Below are 22,599 nucleotides of genomic sequence, written 5' to 3' on the forward strand. Positions count from 1 at the left end.
ATTGGGAAGAGAGAAGTCAACAAGCAGAAGAACGGAACAAGATACAAGCTGAGGAGGCAAATAAACAAGCCATGCATGACACTTCAGCATTCCAGGGAAAGGAAAGCACTTCGGATCAGACACATCAGCCAAAAAGACCATATTTCAGTCTGCCAAGAACTGGTTTTAAGAAACCAAGGAAAACAAGCATGTTTGATATATTTAGGGATGCGAGATGAGCATGCGAAATGATGTGTGGTGTCTTAACTAGCAGCACTATCTTTTACTTTGCTTCCATGCATTTATGATACGGTCGTTTCATGAACCTCAAGTTTACAAATGTTGTCTTTGGTGTGCAAACTGCTGTCTTTTTGTCATGTATGCAAAACATGTATGATATGTTAAAGAACATGTTGTGTTCTATTTTTTTCCTATGTATTTTGGTCATTTCTGCTAGGTGGGTGGTAAAAAAGTACAGATAATGTATTGAACTGATTTTAAATTGGTGCAGAGCATGTATTCAACTACTGAATTGGAGTTAAATTGGTACAACATTGGTACAGATCATGTACTGACATGGTCTGTGTTGTCCTTGTCAGGCATGCCATTTTCTTATAGTAGTCAATAAAACAAATCTGAATTATATATGGTCCAAATTCAAAGGATTGCTCAAAGCAATTGTTTTCTGTGTGTAAACTTGGCCACGCTGATTGTTTATGTTCTTCTGATAGATCAGCCAACTGATCAGGTGTGAATTGCCAGTTAAAACGAGTGCTACACTGTAGTCATCAAGTGCAACTCACACTTTTACTTTACAATTGAACTACCAGCATTCAGAAGCTACAAAAGATCACTCATAAGCTATAAAAGTTCATCCAGGACATGCCAAATAGAATAGAAATGCATATCATTCATAACCATCCAGAACATCTTACATTGCATAGCATTCTCATTTCACCTAGCAACGATCGACATGGTCATAAATTCATAATACAGGTACTTACGAAGCAAATGTGAGAGATTATGGAGGGTGGTTGAATCTTACCGTACGTGGGCACAGGGCCGCCACTGTGTCGTTCAATATGTGACATCGGTGCCATTCACAGCGGCATATGATGATGTAGTCGTTGGCTCGCAAAATCCCCCGGGAACAACCGCTTATCGTATCCGCGATCACGTCGATCACCACCCACCGCCGCCAGCCATGGTCGTCTTCATCGAGGAATTACAGAGAGCGGCGAAAGGGTGAAGGCTCGAACTGGAAACAGCACACAATCAGTGAGGCAGTTGCAGAATAACGCAGTGATGTGATCCGGCTGGACCCACCCACGAGATGACGTGGCACCCGTCTCTGTGCCCAGCGTATGCTGAAACGTACGCAGGACCGTACGTGTACCGTAATGGTAAGTATGAGGACCGTTTTGGAGCGATCCACAAGTCGCGGGACTATTTTGGAGCAGGCTGACGAGTTCTAGGCTTGCGATGAAGAAGAAGGCATCATCGGCATGCGAGGTCACTAGTATTAGTAGAAGGCTTCCCTCCTGTACTGTGATGAGTAGCTAGGATTTTTCCCTTTTTAGTTGGTATACTCTTCACTGTAACAGTCTAAAGAGACTGAAGCTTCTTGTAATAAACATGCATACTAAGCTGGAGAGTGGGTGGTTGGGTGGCACGACATATATATGAACAACTCTGGTTTCTCTTCATCCTTGTTCTTCCTCTATTTTGCCGGATTTACTACTCCCTCTGATCCAAAATATGTGTTGTGGTTTTATGGATCGGAAGGAGTACTCTTCATCAAAGATGAAAACTGTGGTCAACTGTTACGGTCACGTGGTCGATGGGTAAGGGAGACGGAGAGGGGGCAGCGATCTTGTCGCCTCCACCGGAGCCGCCGCCCTTGACGGTGCCAACGGCCACGGCGGTGGATCAGGCGCCATCACCACGTCTCTCGCGGATCTGATTCTGATTCCAAGGCGGATCAGGATCAGACCGTGGGGCATCTAGATCAGGTGAGATGGCGAATTTGCTTCGAGGACGGCCTGATGGCCGGGGAATGGAAGGATGGATTTCTGTACGCACACTCGCTGTCGAGATGGACGACGGTGCGAGATCAGGATCATGATATTCTGGCTGGACGGTACTTGGACGAGGATGAGCGGATTCATGCAGGTACACATTTAAACATTGATGATTTCAAGGTCCTTGTTTTGGATTGCATGCAGGTTCCATTAGACGAGGCGGATCAGGTAGAGGTCGTTGATCTATCTTCGGAACCTGGAAGCCCAATACCGAAGCCGAAGATCGGAGGAAGGTTTTGGGTCTTGCCCGATGATGAACATGAAGAAGATGACGCTGAAGACCGAAGATCACCTGGTGCCACGGGGTTGAGATCGCTCGTGCGGTTTTTGAAGTGTACGACACCAGTAGCTGATTCCTTCACGCGGATCATACCTGGCGAGGGTCGCAAGGACAGGAAGATCGCGGATCCACGACAGACGGCTCTCTGCAAACCCACGGCGTTGGGGATCAAGCCTTGGAAGGGCCCCCTTCCCAAGGTAAGTCGGCCGCAAGTCACGTTATCGGATTATTTTCCGTCGGATGGTTAGACTATGATCACTAGAAAGAAGAAGAAGAAGGTGTCTCCGGCAGTGTTTCATCCACCGCCGGCGGCCGTCGGACCAGACGAGATCCGTGCGGCACGCCGTGCTTGTTTGAACTTGCTGCTAGGCCTTAGTGGGCCGGAGGCAGACTTGTCCGTCTGGGGCCCGAGGCGCACTAGGTATGAGGCCCGGTGCGTAGCCCTGGGTCTGGACGTGAGTGCTTTGGCCAATGGACCTTTGCATGAGAGCCTGATGGATTGCGTGACGGTGCATGCACGAACGGAGATCATTGGGTATGAGGCCCAGGCCACCGTTTCTGCGTGCGCCGACACAGGTAGCGATTTGGTTGATCGTTGTACGTCTGCTTCATTGCTGATTGCTAGGGTTTGTCGGTGCGGAAGGCCTGGCTTTCCTTCTAGCGGATCTGGACGAGCAAAACGAATCCTGCCTCTTCTTGCGATGGCTGGCCATGGCTCGGGGGGCCTCCAGGGAAGAAACCTCTTCCTGCTGTGTCCGCTGTTGGCCGCGGCGGGGTAGCGCCGCCGCTGACTGGTACTGCAAGTGCCGCCGCGGATCGTTTGGTGGTCGTCGGGGCTGCGCCTGTGGGCCGCGGAGGTGGTAACCCCGGGACCCGGCCGACGGTGCCAGTTGCGAGTCAGGGACCGCGTCCTGCGGTTGTGGCCGGTCGAGGGACCGCGCCAGGGCAGCAGCTCACGCAGGTGGGAGCCGGGCGGTCTGCGCAGGGGAGTCGGCATTCGATGCATGCGGCTTCTTTGCCGGTGACCGCGGGCCGCGGGACAGCTCAGCTGAGGCCGCCGACGCTAGTGCCAGCGGGGCGCGGGGCTGCTCCGCCAAGGCCGCCGACGCCCGCGCCTATGGGGCGAGGAGCTGCTGCACCGAGACTGCCTCGCCGGCTACGGTGCCGGGGTTGCCCTCTTAGGCGGCGCCTCCGCCGCATTATGTGGCGCGACCTTCTCAGAAGTGCGCGGTGCCTGTTCAGACCGCGCACCGGCGTTACTTGTAGCGGGAGAGGGAGGTGTGACCGCGGCTCGGGCGACGTCTAATCACGGTGGCAATGGCCCGCCCCGAGGAAAGTGCGGTGATGATGGGTTCAATGCTTATGGAGCTGGACAACATCGTGGCTCATCGTCTACAGGTGGCGGGCGTGGCTACGCATGGCAGGGAGATGAGTCGGTCGAATAGCCTTTCTACGGTCCGCCGGGAGGATTTGTCGAGGGGGTATCTAGCCTCGACTACAGGCAGCGAGGTGGTTACCGAGGACACCGTGGGGGTCACGGTGGTCGCGGTGGCAGGAACCGCTACCGCCAGCTCCCACCTCCGATCGCGGTGGATCCGGCGGCCGATGTCACCGGTCAGGAAGTGGAGCTGTCCGGGCAGGCTATGGAAGTGGTGTCTGCTCTCGCGTCTACGGACGTGCTGTTGCCAGAGTCCGTTGAGACGGAGGCTGCCGGGGCTGTTCACAAGGCGGAGGAGGAGAGAGCATCCAAGTGGGCTCGAAAAAGGAAAAGATGTTGTGCTACCGGTGTGGCGAGAGAGGCCACTTTATTGCTGAGTGTGAGACGGAGCTCTGTGACACATGTCTTAAGCCGGTGCATGACTCCGGGGCATGCCCTATTTTGCGAGATCAGATGCCGAGTATCACCATTTATGGAGTTTACTGTTCTGAGCTGATGTTTTTTGAGTCGCCTAGTGCGAGGGAGATTCCTGACGAGCCACAGAGTTCATATACAGGGATTGTTAAGGTAACTAAGTGTGAGGTGTCTGAGGCATAGATTATTCACAGGCTTTCTGAGCTTATACCAGGGGACTTTGTGTGGGAACTTAGTCGCCTCGAGGATAATTCTTTTAAGGTTGACTTCCCGACCTCGGAGGACTTAGAGCGCATGCTCAATTTTGGGTTGTGCAGAGTCCCTGGAACTGAGTGCATCCTCGAGTTCCATGAGTGGAAACGAGTTGAGCCGCAGGGCAAGCCCCTCACTCAGGTTTGGTTACGTTTCTCGGGGGCACCTTCCAAGCCGCTTCATGATGCCCGAGTTGCTGCTAGCTTGGGAATACTGGTCGAGAAAACTGAGAAGGTGGGCATGGCTTTCACTAGAGCTAATGGAGTGGCACGCTTACTCGTGAGTATCCTTGATATTGAGTTTGTACCTGACATGGTCAAGTGGACTTATAAGGGGGAGGTTTTCAACCTTGAGACAAAGTTTGAGGACTCAGATCTTTTTGCGGAGGCTATGGCAGGGACAGATGTGGATATGCAGGATAAGGATGATGGTCCCAGTAACACGGAATCACGAGGGGATGAGGTTGAGAATCAGTTGGCCAACGGGCCGAGTTCCACCTCGCAGGCACCTAGGTCTGGGGCGGCCCCTTCGGTTTCGGCGCCTATGAGCACTTTGAGATTTGGTTCGTTTGAGCCTGCATCCGCTCCTCCGAGACTCTGGAGCGACCGGGTGGAGTCTGTGGATGAGCTAGAGGCCACGCTACCGCCCTTAGACTTTGCAGGGTTTGACGGTGTTGCCGTGAGAGGGGGGAATAGTGAGCAGGAGGCCCCCTCTTCCCCTTCTTCTCCCGTGGCTTCTCCTCGGTCGAGGACCGTTGGGGAGGGGCCTTCACTGCCCGTTGCCGTCGGGTCGGTTGTGAGAGGGAGAACAGGGCAGGAGGCCTTTGGTCTTTCTTCTCCTGCGGTGGCTACACACTCTTCTCTTACAGCGTCAGGTGGAGCTAAGGGCGGGCTATCCCTTGATACGCCTCAAGGGTCGGGCCCGCTGGCGCCAGCTTGCTTGGCAGCTCTGCCTGGCGAGGAGGGAGGGGGGCAGGCGGCCCCGCACTTCCCTTCCCCTGTGCGCATGTCGGTCCCAGGGCCGAGGTCAGGGCCGGGAGTTCCTCGTCTACCGAGTGATGGGGGTGAGGTGGGATGCCTGACCCCTATCCAGGCTTCTAGGGAGGAGGTAATCGCTTCTAGAGGAATCCCGGATCCTGTGTCTCAAGGGCGGCAGATGAGTTGTCGCCTCTAGGACCAGCCAGAGATTGATGACATGCAGTTGTGGTGCGCCAAGCGGGTGGCCAAGCTTCGTGATTTGGAGGTCACTACTGGTATGTGAGTTAACACCTCCAATTCTATTCTGCATTTTTCTGATGCTGAGATTATTCATAATGCAAACCAGTTAGGTGTTTCACTTGGTAGTAATGATAATGAAATCTCACATTCAGTAAATGATATCTTGGATCTTGAAGCGGATCGTGCTTTAGACATGATTCACAATCTAGCAGCAGTTAAACCTATGAACAATTCTGAGATTACGCAGTTGGGAGTTAGGGTGTTAGATTCGCTCCGTGCAGATATTGCCCCCCTCCCCCTGGGTCAGGGGAGGAGGATGGTTCTTTAACGATGGGGGATGACGATCCTATAGAGGTCCTCTCCGAGGGACTCCTTGTCACCAGTTGTGAGGACCGGGTGGTGGATTTACCCAAACCTAAGCGCAAGTGGTAGCGCAAAATCTACCCGACTTCGGCAGTGCGTAGAAGTGCTAGGAACCGGATGACCAAAAAAATTCATGATGAGTTATGAGAGGAATTTTTTGGAATAGCAGAGGTCTAAAGGACTTGGCTAAAAGACGTTTTCTAGCAGAGGCTTCGATCGAATAGAGGCTGGACTTTATTGCTCTTTCGGAAACCGGAAGAGGCAATTTTGCGCCTCAATTCCTTAATATGCTATCGGGAGGGGCCGATTTTGATTAGCATTGTCTACCTCCGAGAGGAAGATCAGGCGACATCTTACTTGGGGTTAGATGTGAGATGCTGGAAGTCCGGAGTGTGGTCATGGGAGATTTCGCTGTCAAATTTCGGGTTAGGTCCAAGATCGACGGATTTAATTGGGCCTTGGTGGCGGTATATGGTGCCGCACAGCCAGAATTAAAACCAGACTTTCTGGCGGATCTGGTCCGTATTTGCGGTTCAGAGCAGCTTCCAATCTTAGTAGGGGGCGACTTCAATATCATTAGAAGGAGAGACGAAAAGAACAATGACAATTTCGATGGCACATGGTCGTTCATGTTTAACACCATTATTGAAAGCTTGGATCTGAGAGAGATAGAGCTTTCCAGCCGAAAATTCACATGGGCTAATTCTTTGCCTACTCCTACTTTTGAGAAACTTGACCGTGTACTCGCAAGCGTTGATTGGGAACAGAAGTTTCCTCTAGTCGCCGTACAGGCGTTATCGCATGGAATTTCGGACCACACCCCATTGTTGGTTTACTCTAGGGAGGCAACACACGTGGGGAACAAGAATAGCTTCTCCTTTGAACTATCTTGGTTTGAGAGAGAAGGTTTTTTGGATCTTATAGCTAGGGAATGGGCTAAAGATTCAGGAGGTAGAACTCCAATAGAGAGATGGCAGAATAAGATTCGTCACCTGCGAAGTTTCTTACGAGGGTGGGCTAAGCATCTTAGTGGGGTGTATAAGGTCGAAAAGGAAAGGCTCCTTTCCCTTATCCAGGCCTTAGATGTAAAAGCCGAGTGCACAATCTTAGGTCCAACGGAATTGCATGTTAAGCGAGATGCGGAGATGAGGCTGAAAGAGCTTCTGCAAGAAGAAGAACTGAAGTGGGCATTGCGGGCGAAGGTACGTCCAGGGGGACGCCAACACTCAGTTTTTTCATATGATCGCTAATGGCAAGCACAGAAAAAAAAGGATCTTTCAGCTTGAGCAAGAAGAAGGGACGATTGTAGGGCAGGAAAATTTAAAACTATACATCACTGAGTATTATAAGAAATTATTTGGGCCTCCGGAGGATAATTTTGTTTCACTTGATGAGTCGCGGAATGAGGATATCCCCCAGTTGGCTTCAGATGAAAATGATATCTTAACTGACCCATTCTCCGAGAAAGAGGTGTTTGAAGCTATTGCTCAAATGAAGAGTAACTCTGCTCCAGGGCCGGATAGATTTCCGGTGGAGTTTTATAAGAGATGCTGGCATATTATTAAAGGAGACTTGCTTCCGATGTTCCATGACTTATTCGCTGGACAGCTTCAATTGTTTCATCTAAATTTTGGAACGATTACTTTGTTGCCGAAGAAAACAGAGGCGGTCCGAATTGAGTAGTTTAGGCCCATCTGTCTTCTGAATGTAAGTTCCAAAATCTTCACCAAGGTTGGGACTAATATACTCACACAAATTGCGCATTCTGTGGTGCAGCCATCCCAAACTGCTTTCATGCCGGATAGGAACATCCTTGAAGGGGTGGTGGTCCTGCATGAAACACTCCATGAAATCCATACAAAAAAACTAGATGGGGTGGTTTTCAAAGTGGATTTTGAAAAAGCGCACGACAAAGTCAAATGGCCATTCCTTCAACAGGCGTTGAGGATGAAAGGTTTTGGTCTCGCTTGGCGAAGACAGATAGAATCTTTCACGCAACAAGGCAGTGTTGGAATCAAAGTGAATGATGACATAGGTCGTTATTTCCAAACACATAAGGGCCTGAGACAAGGAGATCCAATGTCACCTATTCTGCTCAACATTGTAGCTGACATGTTGACAATTCTAATAGGGAGGGCTAAGGATGCTGGACAGGTAGGTAGCCTGGTACCTCATCTAGTGAATGGAGGTGTATCTGTCCTACAGTACGCTGATGATATTATCATCTTTATGGAGCATGACTTGGCAAAGGCGCGAAACATGAAGTTGGTGTTATGCTTGTTCGAACAATTGTCTGGTCTGAAGATTAATTTTCACAAGAGTGAATTGTTCTGCTTTGGTAGAGCCAAGGAGGAACAAGAGGCATATAAGCAATTGTTCGGGTGTGAATTGGGGGCTTTACCTTTTACATATTTAGGTATACCCATTCATCACCGTAAGCTAACAAATAGCGAATGGAAGTGCATTGAGGATCGCTTTGAGAAGAAATTGGGATGCTGGAAGGACAAACTGATGTCATGTGGAGGCCGGTTAGTTCTTATTAATTCGGTGCTCACTAGTATGCCCATGTTCCTTCTGTCTTTTTTCGAAGTACCAGTGGGTGTTCGGAAAAGAGTCGATTTCTATCGATCTCGTTTCTTCTGGCAAAGCGATGAGTTGAAGAGAAAGTATAGATTAGCTAGATGGGACATTATTTGTCGACCTAAGGACCAAGGGGGTCTCGGGATCGAAAATCTTGAGGTAAAGAACAAATGTCTCCTTAGTAAATGGTTGTATAAGCTTTCGAGAGAGACCGAGGCCACTTGGGCCTAGATTCTGCGTAATAAGTACCTCCATTCCAAGACCTTATCCCAGGTGACGGTGAGGCCGATGGATTCGCCTTTTTGGAAAGGCCTGATGCGAGTTAAGTCGCTCTTCTTTAACCGGACCAAGGTGGTTATCGGTAACGGTACTTCTACGAGATTCTGGGAGGATATCTGGCTAGGGGATACGCCATTGGCGGTTCAGTATCCTTCTCTCTATAGTATTGTTCAATGAAGAGATGCGACCATTCAGACGGTTTGTCAGTCCACACCTCTAAATATTAGCTTCAGGAGAGCTTTAGCCGGTAACCGTTGGGAAGCTTGGCTCCATCTTGTGAAAAGACTGATGGAGGTTCAACTTTCTCAGCGCCCAGATCGGTTGTGTTGGAAACTTACGAGGAATGGAGTATTTACGGTTAAATCTATGTACTTGGATGTTATTAACTCTAGTTCTATTCCTACGTCGAAACATGTGTGGCAAGTCAAAGTTCCCTTGAGAGTTAAAGTGTTCATGTGGTTTATGCATAAACAAGTCATTTTAACTAAAGATAACTTGATTAAACGCAACTGGACTGGATATAGTCGGTGTAGCTTTTGTGATACAAATGAAACTATTAAGCACCTCTTTCTCGATTGTCCTATGGCAAAAATTCTATGGTAGTCAGTGACAATAGCCTTTAATATTGCTCCTCCACAGAATATTAACACGTTATTTGGAACGTGGTTGGATGGGATTGAGCCCCAAACAGCGAGGCACATTCGTGTTGGAGTATGTGCGTTATTATGGGCTATATGGAATTGTAGAAATGATTTAGTCTTTAACAGAACATCCAATACTCATTTTTTGCAGGTTATATTCCGAGCCACTGCTTTGATCCGTATGTGGTCATTACTCACTCCGACGGAGGCCAGGGAGCGTTTGGTTACTGGATCTATCCGATGGGAGATGGTTGCACGGGATATCTTCAGCCGGTTTGGATGGCGGTCATGTAATAGGATAGGCAATTAGTTTTCCTGTCTTTCTCTTGACGGCCGGCTGTGGCATTTGTTTTGCTTCTTTACCGCTCTGTGAGCAGCTTTGTTTGAGACTTTTAAATTTGTGTTGAACCTCTTTGCTTGTTTTATAAAGGTGGCCGTATGCATTTTTCCGATGCAGATGCCAGGGATGTCCCCCTTTTTCAAAAAAAAGGAGTACTCTTCGTTAGGCATAGGCCAGTTTAGTTCTAGCGCAAGAAGTATTTGATGTGCTCAACAACATCTGTGATGATGATCCCATCGACTGCAAAGACAATGATCGTTAGCTTAGCTAGGACAAGTATACTTGGATCTCAGGCTCAGCAACTACATATCCAAAAATGTGTGGAAATGAATACAGGCTGTGTTCATCACGGCTGTAACTAGTTATGTACTTACAATTTTTTCTGGAAGTGGGTTCAGAGTGCTACTAGATGAATTCCTCTGCATGCTTTTGGCTTCTCTTACCTTGCGAGTTAATGTAAATGTACAGAACTTTTTTTGCAATCTGATGCTCACGGACATAGGTTGGTTTGTTGGCACCATTTCACGGACCCAAAGCAAACATGTGCAACGCAAATTAACTGCAAATCAGCCTGATATGGACTTTATTTAGTACTGCTGTATGTATGAGTATCTCCTCTTTGTTACACTGTACAGTGAGTGCTTTATCAAGATATAAGCATAATTACTGACAACCTCCTCCATTTCCATATCAGGCCTCGTGTATTTGTCGTGTTTCCACGCGTCGCTAACACCGTGTAGCTGCTTCACATCTCCGCAACAAGCTCGGACTGAGCAAGCGCAAGGTCGAACGAGGAGAAGGAGTGCGCAGCGAGCGTGACCTGCATCTGTTCCGCTGCGTTTTGCAGCTGGCTTGTCACGGGCACGACCTGCATTGTTCATCAAAGCAAGATTCAGCTTCAGGTGACACAGCTCCCAAGAGACTGATGCGGAAACGAACAATAAGCTCTACACTCCAGAACCTAACCACAAACAGAAGTGGTATGCTACCTTGTTCGGGTTACTGAAAGAATTTTCATCCTTCACATTGCTGGACGTGAGAACAGTAGCGTTTGACCCCAGCGCGTTGATGCTAGCCTGAAGCCCGGACACAGAGATCGTGAGGCTCACGGTGTCCGACCCGAAGTTCACAATCTGCAAAGGAAGAGCTTTCAAGATCAACACAAATATTCACCGCCCCCCTCCGGATATAACAATGGAACTTACTTGCCTTTACTTTCAGGAAGCTATTCCTGGAATCCTGCCAGGTGATGGCAGATGCTGCTAGAGAACCAGAGTAGCTGGAACTGATTGTAATTGGATGAATCATGGCACCACTAGATTCGCGGAAAAACTTCTGCATCCAGTAACTAGGAGTTCCGTATTGTTGCCAGGAGTTGAAGACGATAGCATCCGGATTCCACCTGATTATTTGATTCAAACATAATTACTGCAATATTAATCAACAAGAACTCGCGAAATGAAAAAAAGATATGGATACAGACGTTTGATCATTGTCGTTTACAAAGAGTGGTGCATAACTTGCCATCTGAACAATATCACTGCAAAGAACCAACAAGAAGTCAGCTAAACCCACAGTACAGATCTATAGGTAGTTGCTAGGAGAGTAGACAAACTCTGTGAGGGATCACCTGTTCTTCTCCAGTCCAGTAAGGAAGGCAGCCTCTGCTAGTGAACCAAGAAGGCTTCCTCTACCTGCATCAGTTCTCCATACGGCATACTCACTGACAAAGGCCTATTAAATATTCATATTGTCAAAACACATGAATGTATTTACTGTCCATAAGGATGAAAGGATGTTGATACGCAGAAGAGCTATATTATTTAGTACTCCCTCCGTCCGGAAATACTTGTCGCAGAAATGGATGTATCTAGACGTATTTTTAGTTCTAGATACATCCATTTCTATCTATTTCTGCGACAAGTAATTTGGGACAGAGGGAGTAATATATTGTCAAAACACAGGAATGTATTTACTGCCCAAGATTTTCCAGGACATGCAAGTAGCATCGAAGACCTCAGTAAGTGCTACTTAGATCCTGCAGGTTCCTCATTGTTCTTACAATGACCCCAACAGTTCTTGTTTTAATGGCCCCTAGTTACACTCAATGTTTGGCAGAACTTCACGGAAACTACGTGCAGGCCAGCCCACCCCGCACCCCCAGCAGAAATTTCTAGAAATACAAAAAGATGCTCGGTTTGAGGTCTCAATTCCTATATTTCTCATCATCATTCAGAAACAGAGTTTTGAACAACGATGAAGATACACCAGGTAACCCTACATAAAATACATGCTATGGCAAGAACATCCCTAAAGAAAGGCCAGGAGATGCTGGACTGTGTACAAGATCGATACCAAAGCATTTGAAAGGCCATCTGGCCCATGTCATAAAAGTGAAAACACAAAGTAAACCATGAAAATAGAGGTATACCTTGGGACCAGTACGAGAAGTTTTATCAAACGTACCCTTCATGTTAAACAAAGTCTTAGAATCGGTGTAGACCTATAAAAAACAACTTTTTCAGAATCAATGAGAATCTTAACAGGGGAAATGGGTTGAGCCAATTTGTCACAAGTAAACCCAATGAGAATCTTAACAGGGGAAATGGGTTGAGCCAATTTGTCACAAGTAACTTACATGGAAGTCATACAAATCAGCAGGATGGTCAAGTGGTTTAGATGAACCATCACAGTTTGAAATCATCTGAATGTCTGGATAGGATTCTCTTATAGCATTGTAGAACTTGAGGTAATTACCTGTTCAATGGAATTAAGGAACATCATGTACCTAGAAGATTATTGCAAATATTCATTATACAGTTTGACTGAAATAGCAAACTACCAGAAGTAATGATCAGGTGGAACTACTTAATAGGTAACTTTATTAAAGAAGATTTACCAGGTAATAGTTTACTCTTCTGTTTTAGTTAGTAGTGCTATACTTGTTATGCTTTGCTAACTTCATCTTTTCTTTTGATGAGAACATACATCACTATCATTTAATTATGAAGTGTTATTTTAGCTCACTCGTCCTATCATATTTCTCTGTAATGCTCCAAAATTTTGGAAAGAAAACTATGACTGAATAATCATCTCAAGAACTTTTCTTTTTAGGGGTAGCTATGGTTGAATCTTGTTATTTCCATGGTTTTACACGATTTAGTTATCATGCACAAGGCATCTTCGGGACTTCGGCCTATATTGTGAAATGGGTGGATAAGTAGTTTCTCAAACAAATAAGAACAGTAGTTGACAAAAAATATCAAGAACACACAGAGGAGCTGAGCATATTTGCATTAAGAGGTAGGCAAGAAATTACCGAGGTAGTATTTTTTCCCACAATCTTCATTTCCAATTGCAACATATTTGACTGGGAACGGTTCAGGATGCCCCATTGCAGCTCTAACAGAGCCCCATGTTGAGTTTGCACTCCCCCTTGCGAATTCTAGACTGTCCAATACATCCTGCAGAAAGACAATAATTTCAGAATAATGTACATGGGATTATAACGAGTTAATTACAATTTAACTCTTGGGAACACATCGGGCATTAATACTACAGTACCACAGAATTAAATGATAGAACTGGAAGAAACTGGTCCGTGGACAAGGTTGAACAAATAAGTAATTTGCTCTTGTTTTGATGCACCATGGCAATGCTAAGTTATAATTGCTTGCAAATTGCCGTTCATTCAAGACTTAGAAGTATCCATCATACAATTACATGTCTACCCTGATAGAAAATGAAGTACAATTTCAAAAATACCTTTACAAAAGGGGCAATGGCAGCGGTACTAACTTCATCATTGTGGCTGATTCCTGGTATTTAAGAAAGAGGACTCCAACATTTAAGAAGGCGGACACTGCTAATCATTGATATGACAAAATTTGAAGATATTTACCATTGTTGAATACCCAGATTGGAGCAGCCCCCAGGTCTTCAGAAAGCTTTGATATAGATTTCGAAGGCAACATATGGTTAGGTGAGAATATAAAAGGAAAAAGGTGAAATAATGTTCGTCACTTGGCTGGTACCTGAAGAAACTCATAATATCCAAGGCCATCGTCAGTCCAGTAATGCCAAACATCTCCGAAGTGTCCAGGCCTCTCTTCCCATGGACCAATAGATTCCCTCCACCTGAATGCATTTCTTAACCATTCGCCTTCAACGAAGCAACCACCTATAATGCATTCCGAGCAAACCATGTAAAATTAAGGAAAAGGAAAATACAAAATATCAGATGTCTTTACAAACTTAGTTAGGGATGAGTTGGGTTCATTTTAATGGAATGTTACATTAGTCAAGGGAACATGATATATGAAATAAGATATTTAATTAATATGGTCAGAGCACATATTCGACTGGGAATATATGAAACTTTAGTCAGTATAACATAACTTGCATATGGTACTGAGATATATTAGTCGAATAAAATATAATGATATTTGATTCTATCATATTTTAAGTGAACACCTCACTAGGCATTGCCGTAGTTGACTCAGTGGATTTCTCTGATAATAGGGGAACTGAGGGTTCAGTCAGCTAGGTCTCACAAGTTCTGATCGGAAAGTAAAGATATTCAGGTTAAAGCAACACGAGCAAATATCCATCCAGTCTAGTAAGTTATACTGTACAAGTCCAGCCATTAGTGTGAAGCCACCAATAAACTGAGCAAAAGTTAGACAAGACTCATATGGGATATGGCCATACCAGGAAATCTCAAGAATCGTGGTTTTAGATCCAAAAGCATGGATATCAATTCGGTGCGAAAACCATGTCCCTGTATGTATAGAAAAGAAAAGGGCCAGTTACATACTCAGATAAACTCAAGCGCCCTAATCATGATCAGGCACTACGAGGATATAGCAAAGCAACGCACAGTATCCATTTAAAACCCTAATCTTCAGGGTTTTGCTCCTCAATCGATGTGTAGCATGGGCGGATCCAATGTGGGGGTCATGGGGGCAATGGCCCCCACAAGCAATTTGCATATTTACTTTTACTAGTGCATATGTATATACATTTACCCATTTTTGTGTAATTCAACCATCATTGCCATTGCTTGCTCCCACATTGGTCAAATTCTAGATCCGCCAATGATGTGTAGTTCGGTATTCTAAAGCTTTGGATCTCTACCTTCTTTCAGTTCTTGTCAATATCAATATCAAGAATATTAGTGTATAATATACCTTGAACGTGTCTGATGGCATGAGTGATACTTGATCAAACCATACAACTCCCTTCTTGTTAGATGTTATCTGAAGTCTTGACGTTCTGTTTGTCCCTTTAGCTATCAGTTTTTGCTCCACTTTTGTCCAGTTGGAAGTGCCAGCGACTCTGAAACAAAAAATATCCCATAAACTAATGGAAATATTGTCGTCCTCCTCCTTACCAGATATTGAGATAAACGATACTAACGGTACAGTAACTGAAGCGAGCTTCTGCAACCCATCAGAGCTTGCTAATGAAACTGTCAAATCTGCAGCTTCTGCTGATTTAACATACATTACAAGATTGTATGTCTTTCCATCTTCTATGTTCTGAAAGATGAAATGGTAAAGGTAATTACTAAATTGGATAATAGTTGGAAGGTTAGGAGAAGGAGGTAAAAAATACTGCTACTGCCTTGCAAGGGGGAAAAAAGTCACGGCTGCATGAGGTTACATCTCTATCATGTGATACATTGATATCAAATATATTAGTTCACTGAACCACAATTTTTATGCTTACGGTCAACTTAAAATTGCGTCATACCATGCCCCAGAACCCAGGGTTGTAAATGCCAACGCCACCGGCTGGGCATTCATCACAGAGAACCTCCATCCTAAGAGCGATGATGTTTCGACTGAAACATGATGTACGATCAGTCGCCACAAATATGGAAGCGTCGTCTCCGATTATAGACCATGGGTCAATATTTGATGGCGTATGGAGTCCCCCGGCTTCAAAACCTGAAGCATAAAAATACATTCGATGATTTCACTGAAATTCAGGTATGGACAATATTTCTGTAGGATTTTTATGTTCCGGTGTCCCACAACCAACAATAATGAATTACCTCTATTACTAACAAGTTCTGCCCATATGCCACCGGCTCCTGCATGGTTGATCTCCTACAACATTATGCAAGGTACTTAATAGGAGAATATAATCAACGGCGGAGCTACATCCATGTCGCGCGCGGGGGGGGGGCTTTGCCCCCAGCCACCACTTTATATACTCCTCCATTCCCTTATACAAGGGACTTCATATTTTTATGTCTAACTTTGACCATTAATTTTACCAACAAAAAGTGAGTTATATGCCACAAAAAATATTTCATTGCATGCACATTTCAAAGATTTTCGTGATATATTTTTATGACATATAATCTATATCTTACAAGTCAAAGTTTGACACGAAATAACAAAATGGCCTTGTATTAGGGAATGGAGGGAGTAATATGTACCATGAAAAAACATAAACTGATATAGTACAAACAAACTGGTATCTTACCTCAAAAAACATCCCAAACAGTGTGTCTGGGATCTTTCGGGCAAGCTGTGACGAGGCATCAACCTTGAGGGTGGCATTCTGTGTCGCCTCTAATTCTGATGCTCGGCATTTGCATCCAAGGCAGAACAGGAGCAGCAAGAATGAGACGGTAGGAACGAGCACTTGTTTGGGACCCATACGCGTCATCTTGTAAAGAACACTAATGTAGTCCGTGTGTCTGTCGAACAAATAACGAAGGAGTCGACTGAATTAGCTGGGAAATGGAAAATCGAAAGAAGTATTGTAAAAAATGATCTTATATTTTGGGACGGAGGGAGTACAAAATAGACGACATGGGATGTGCGAAACAATGGCCATGAGCTACTTAATCCGACTGGAGCTATGTGTTTGCGAATCATGCAGCTGACACAGACGTCTCAAAACGGAAAGTGATTAAGAGCCGACAGAAGCGGTGAGAAACTGTTCTAACAAAAATAGGTACTGTACCGACTGACTGACTGACCCCCTCCCTGGAGCGTTTCATCGAACAACCTGCCTGCATACCCCAAACAGGAAAGGACCGAAACAGGAAGGCGGAGAGTACGATACTGCGACATGCCCACAGAAGAGATGGAGGCGCTAGTAATTTGCTCACCATGAACCCCACAGCCGGCAGCAAGCGGCTGAGGAAGATGGAGGCGACAGGCGAGTGAGTGTACGAGCAGCGGAGGCGCGCGCTTAAGTAGGCGAAGCCGCCACGGCGAGGAAGCAGTGGCTTTGAAGGGAAGGGATGGCGATCGGACGCCGGAGGCCACGGCCGGTTGCTTGCCGGAGTGGGCAGCTTCGGCCGTTGGTTGGTCTGTTGGCCCGCTCGCGCGCGCTGACTGGCCGTCGGGACCCGCTTTATCCGTATGACAAGAGTTTCCATCCTCTATCCCAGATCGAATTAACGAGAAAGGAATCATTTCGTTGTTGCGATAAGACAGGGTGGGGTTGTTGTCGGGCCACTGTCAGATGATTGAATTGAATATCCATTTAGATCGCCTCATTTGTTTATCAGGTGGTGTGCCATACGTAGTCTCCAGAGAGCAGATGAGGAATAATATATTTGAGTTGACCGTTTGGAGCACGGGAATTGCGGATTAGAAATTCATCGCGGAGTTTAGCTTTCCTACGTGAATATTGCATGTCCCCGGGCACTCCCTTAAATCTTACTCCCTCTAAAATGATTAAGTCAAAATAATGTAACTTTGACCAACTATATATATAGATAAATATTTAAGACCTACAAAATCAAAATACCCATGATATGAAAATATACTCCTCATAAAGAATCTCATGAGACTAATTTGGTGTTCTATATGTTATTCTTTTTATTTTCATCAATAAAAGGAGGTTTTTATTAGTTTAAAATATAGCATCAAGCGGATATGATCGTATTGAGCAACACTCAACCTCTGCATAAATAGGATGCACATGGCCAATAGGTTGACAAAAAAAATAAAACGACAAATTGGTGGCGGTAAAGTCCTATGAGACTGAAATTATGCCTATGTCGAAGGAGGAGGTGTACCAAGCCAAAGATTATGTTGCCACTCACGTTTGGTAAAAAACATCCCTGGCCACTCGCTTCAACTGCATACGCATTGTCTTGAACAACGGTTGATACTTCGTTCGGTGCAACATAGAACACATACGGAGTAAGTGCGTACAACAAAAATAACCTGCAAAGAAGAAGGTGATGTCAAAAAAACTGCAAAGGAGAAGAAGTTTTACCGTAGATTTTATTTCTACATAGCCAAAACGATCATAATAAGGCAAACGCTCCCACCCTTATTAGCGTGCAAAACCTATTTGATATACTGTCAAACCAGTATATATTGGCGACCGAGCGAGGCGCGGAGGGGGGTTAAGTCGATGATCGTGCTGATCACTTGGGAGATCTGGCAGGAGCGAAATGAGGCAACTTTCAGAGGCAAGTGCCCTTCGGCTACATTCATCCTCGCTGCAGTCCGGCGCGCTCTGTATCAATGGAGAGTGGCGGGAGCGAAGCATCTCATAAGCCCCTTCGGGGACAGTCGGGAAATTATAGCCTAAGGATCTTTTCTTAGGCCCTCTGCTGGCTCCCTTAGCATAACAAGGCCGCTTTATTTTTCTTTTTCATGGGCTCTTCTCTAGCCACCCACCTTATCGCTTGATCATCATATTTCCCGCCTTCTTCCTTCTAAATCAATGAAACGCCAATAGTGTTGGATCTTTCAAAAAAAGTATATATTGGTGAGATTGTCTTTAGTTAGTATAACTGTCCTATAAAGATACCACATACAACTCCTATTTTATATTATTATAATATATAATGTTATAGACTTAGATGAAACTTAAACAAGTAGCTCCTGCCAATGTTCCAATAGATCGTTTTCTTTCTTCCCGTGGAAGAAAGAGAATTCTTTGGCTAGGGTTTCACATGCCTCTCGTCAGTGCCACTACCGGTCTACCTCATCTTCTGTGGTCTTAGGGTCATGAAGGCGTGGTGAATCTCGGCTCTTCCTGGCGGGAGAGCTTCGTTTTTTCAAGCTTTTTTGAGTTTTGTTAGGGTTTGTGTCCTGCTCAGATATGTGAGGCAGCGGCGTTTCTCTGAGGATGAAATAAAGTTCTCGCCGCCTAGTCCCTGTCCTGGTGGTGTTTCTAGCATCGACGGAGGGTGCGTGGAGGTTTGTCACCGGAGGATCTTGCTGGATTCAGTCGGTGCTTGTCGCCGGTGGATCCACGTGGATCCTGTATCCATTCGTCTGTGTTCGTGTGTCGGATCCTTTCGATCTACGATGCTCTTCATCGGCGGCAGTTGTTGTTCTGCTGCGTTGATCCTATGGGGCATTAGCACGACGACTTCCCGACTGTCTACTACAACAAAATTTGCCCAGCTCCAATGAGGAAGGGGTGAAGACGGCGGCGCGTCTTCGGCTCGCTCCAATGCTAGTTGCCGTCACTAGAGGGGTTACGGATCTAGATGTATTTTTTACTTTTAGTGTTCTTTGTACTACTTTGACAATTAATGAATAGATCGATAGTTATTCTAAAAAAATTGAAACTTCAGTTATTTTGGAATGGAGATAATAATTAACAATGTACCTTAGCGTAGTTGTAAATAGTGGCACAGGGGTGTGCACTCTCATGAAGGCTTGCACTCTCGGTCTCGTCTCATGGACAGAAATGCTCAACTTGGCATTTTGCTGTCTTTGCTTGCCGCCCAACACAAGAAAGCTCAAGCACCCCACGTGCCTTGTTGTCACGTGTCCAGCGGGGCGTCTTCTTCTCATGGAGACAGAAAATGCTTCAAGGGCAACAACAACAAAAAGCTTCAAAGGTGTACCTAGTCTCCAACATCGTGCATCTAAACATCGCAACATCCGGACAGAACGGTCAGATATTTTTCCAAGTCATGCACAAACATTCAGGGCCGGTTCATCCAAAATCACACAAATCAGGGTTTGTGGGCATCCATGTCCGCCCTGTAGGCCTGCGACACCCTGAGCCATCCAACAAACCCTCTCTTATTCCACTCCAACTAATACTTCTTTTTCCATGCCACGTTCATGCCGGTTCAGAGGAGATGTGACCGGTCACTGTCACCTGATGGCTGAACATAATGACATTCACACCATTGTAGTGGTCATGAAAGTTGCTCTGGCTCGCCACTCGTGCCGTGTGTGCTCGCTCTCCACGCCGCCGCCATCCGCATTTCAAATGTTGCTAGAGGAGCAACGACACAACCTATAACTCCTCGAGCACCACCGGCTCACAGAGGGCCAGATCACCAACAAGCAGGCGAACGAGAAGGTTGTGGGCCATGAGCGACGATAGCTATGTGTCAACAAGACAAAGTGCGTCTTGTTCGAGGAGATGAGGCGACGCAAGGGGTGGTGGACGGGAAAGCTGCCAGCCTCGGCAGCTCCAGGTTGTTCGTGCCAACGACTACACATGGTCGGACCATCTGGTTCGATCATCAGCCTCACCTCCACCGATGATGTCCACTACTCAAGTGGCGGACTCCGGCGAGGAGTAGGACGTGGGACACCGACGTGCCCACGTCTGGCGAAGAGTAGGACGTGGAACACAGATGTGTCATGTGCCCACGTCCGTCGAAGAGTAGACTAGCGCCGGTTACTTTTGCTACGTAAAAAAAATCTAAATATTAATGAAAATGTCGTGTGTACTTTTATTTGTTGCTCATGGTTGGATGATCCGCTAAAGGGAAGCATGGGTCGAGTAATTCAAAAAAGGCTCCAAGTGTGAAGAGTAAAATTAGAAAAGAATAAAAAATAATTCAAAAATATTTGAATTTTTTGTGTGGCAAACTTTAAGTAATGTTTGAAGTGCGTGCAAAGTTTTATCGCAAAATCATATTGGTGGAAATCATGGCAAGAAAACAAAATAAGAGCTCTAAAATGCGTATGAACATTTCCAGAGCATCAGTTTTGTTTGTTTACCACGCTTTTCACCGATGCGATTTCGCGATGAGTTTATACATGCACTCCAAACATTCCATAAAGTTTGCCACATAGAAAAATCGTTTTTTTTTTGTTGTTGTTCATCTAGGAGCATTTGAGCTTGAGACTAGAAACTCCGCGTCCTGCGCAGGCATGTGCGTTCTCCCATGGTCATAAAAAATATATTTTCAGGATATGTTTGGACATTTCTTTTTCCAGTGGAGCTTTATTAATGCATTTGAGCTGCCTCCTCGAGCTGGTTTCTTTTCCTTTTTTCTTGAGGGAAGTCTCTTCCAGTTGTTGACTAGCCAAGATTCGGGATAGTGCCCTCCACGCAATAACAAAACATGGCTATTTCTTTGCGTACTCGAGGGTGGAAGCCTAGCTAGCTGGAGTAGGAAGGAGGAGGACGAGAGAGACATCGACCGCCCGGCCCTGGCAAGCAAGAAGGACGAACTAGCAAAGCTTTGCCCTTTGCAGCCACACACCTTAAGGACTACGCACGCGGACGGCGAAAGGCGAGCATGCGTGTGCATTCTCCCGTACTCGACGGCGCGCGCAGATTGATAAGGCGCGCGTCGCCCTCTACCGCTGCCTTGCAAGCGTCGTCGCCGCGGTGGATACGATCGGCCTCGCAGAGTGGTGGATGTACGCGCGCGCACGCCTCCATCCCACTCGGCGCTCGCGCATGTACGCCATGAGGATGCGGTCGTTCGAGTATGTACCTACCGCGCGTCACCTTCCTCCATCGGCTCGCTCGCATTGTCTTTGCTTGCAAGCGTCGCCCAAGCCAGTATCGGCGCACTTGTGCCGATTGTGCCCACGCCTCCATGAAAGTGAAACCCGTCGCGCCGCGTCGATATCAACCTCAAAGTAATTTAGGCCATCTCCGACACGGTACGCCAAAACGGATACACTAAATGTCTGCGGACATGGGCATTAGTAGGGGAGCCGGTAATCCAACTGTATGCATCAAAAAAGAGGCAGCACTACATGTCGGCCAGTCGATAATTTGAAAAGATCCGCTGCCTCAGCATCCGTCAGATGGAGTCATAATCTATACAACAAGCTCAATGTTGTGCTCATCTCTCCGCAACATTGGTCTTGTTGCAATCTTCTTCGAACCATTTTTTTATTTTTGCAACTGGAGCCTTATTGCGCTCAGATTTCTGCAACAAAAACCTTGTTGCAAACTTTTTTGGACATTTTTCCTTTCGATATTTGCAACATGAGTCTTGTTGCACTCAGCCTTCTACAACAACAACAACAACCTTGTTTTGAGGAACTTTTTCAAATTGTTTTTTCTTTCGATATTTGCAACACGAGCCTTGTTGCACTCAGCCTTCTGCAACAACAACCTTGTTGCAGAACTTTTTTGGACCGATTTTTTCTGTCGATATCTGCAACAGAAGCTTTGTTGCAGAGAACCTTCTGCAACAAGAGTCTTGTTGTTCCCCGCAAAAAAAAACAAGAGTCTTGTTGCAAAATCTTTCTTTGCAGCGGGAAGGAGAGCGCGGCCATGGATGGGGGAGGCGAGCGCGGTCATGGATGATGGAGGCGAGCGCGACTGTCGGGTGACGAGGTTGTTGGGGTGCGTGACTGTTTAGGAAGGTCCATGTCGGTGTCACCCGGCCTACACAGTGGCCGCCATCAACCGTCTTTCTGGCCAGACACTGCTATTGCTCGTACGCCCGCGCTAGCAACTAGTTGTAGCTCGTACGATGGCTTCACTCGCTTATGTTGTAACTGCTGCTAGCGAGTTTGGAAAAAAGCG

The 22,599-nt window shown here is 46.2% G+C and overlaps 1 protein-coding gene across 2 annotated transcripts; it reads right to left on the bottom strand.

The window, feature by feature from the left end:
* Positions 1-10,419: 10,419 nt before the first annotated feature.
* Positions 10,420-17,279, bottom strand: LOC123086399 (alpha-L-arabinofuranosidase 1). Of its 2 annotated transcripts, XM_044508162.1 has the most exons (18): positions 16,994-17,279; positions 16,360-16,576; positions 15,923-15,977; positions 15,619-15,815; positions 15,283-15,404; positions 15,054-15,201; positions 14,575-14,644; positions 13,899-14,044; positions 13,766-13,811; positions 13,630-13,682; positions 13,184-13,328; positions 12,503-12,621; positions 12,296-12,367; positions 11,495-11,598; positions 11,348-11,404; positions 11,074-11,266; positions 10,854-10,997; positions 10,420-10,732 (listed from the first exon to the last, which is right to left on the bottom strand). In XM_044508162.1, exons 2-18 carry the CDS (start codon positions 16,543-16,545, stop codon positions 10,610-10,612), a joined length of 1,980 nt encoding a protein of 659 aa, XP_044364097.1. In that variant the 5' UTR covers positions 16,546-16,576; positions 16,994-17,279; the 3' UTR covers positions 10,420-10,609. The 2 variants fall into 2 exon arrangements, with proteins under 2 accessions (XP_044364097.1, XP_044364096.1); XM_044508161.1 differs by having other exon boundaries at positions 15,054-15,404.
* Between the last annotated feature and the right edge of the window lie 5,320 nt (positions 17,280-22,599).

Source organism: Triticum aestivum, chromosome 4A (assembly GCF_018294505.1).
Source record: "Triticum aestivum cultivar Chinese Spring chromosome 4A, IWGSC CS RefSeq v2.1, whole genome shotgun sequence".
NCBI classification, from domain to species: Eukaryota; Viridiplantae; Streptophyta; class Magnoliopsida; order Poales; family Poaceae; genus Triticum; species Triticum aestivum.

What these genes read in the sequence shown, in the direction of transcription:
- LOC123086399 (XM_044508161.1), bottom strand. Translation starts at nt 16,545, where the DNA reads ATGACGCGTATGGGTCCCAAACAAGTGCTCGTTCCTACCGTCTCATTC. An exon ending in CCATTGCCCCTTTTGTAAAG is followed by an intron (nt 13,329 to 13,629) that starts GTATTTTTGAAA and finishes GTCTTTCTGCAG; the next exon opens with GATGTATTGGACAGTCTAGA. An exon ending in CTTCTCGTACTGGTCCCAAG is followed by an intron (nt 11,599 to 12,295) that starts GTATACCTCTAT and finishes AATATTTAATAG; the next exon opens with GCCTTTGTCAGTGAGTATGC.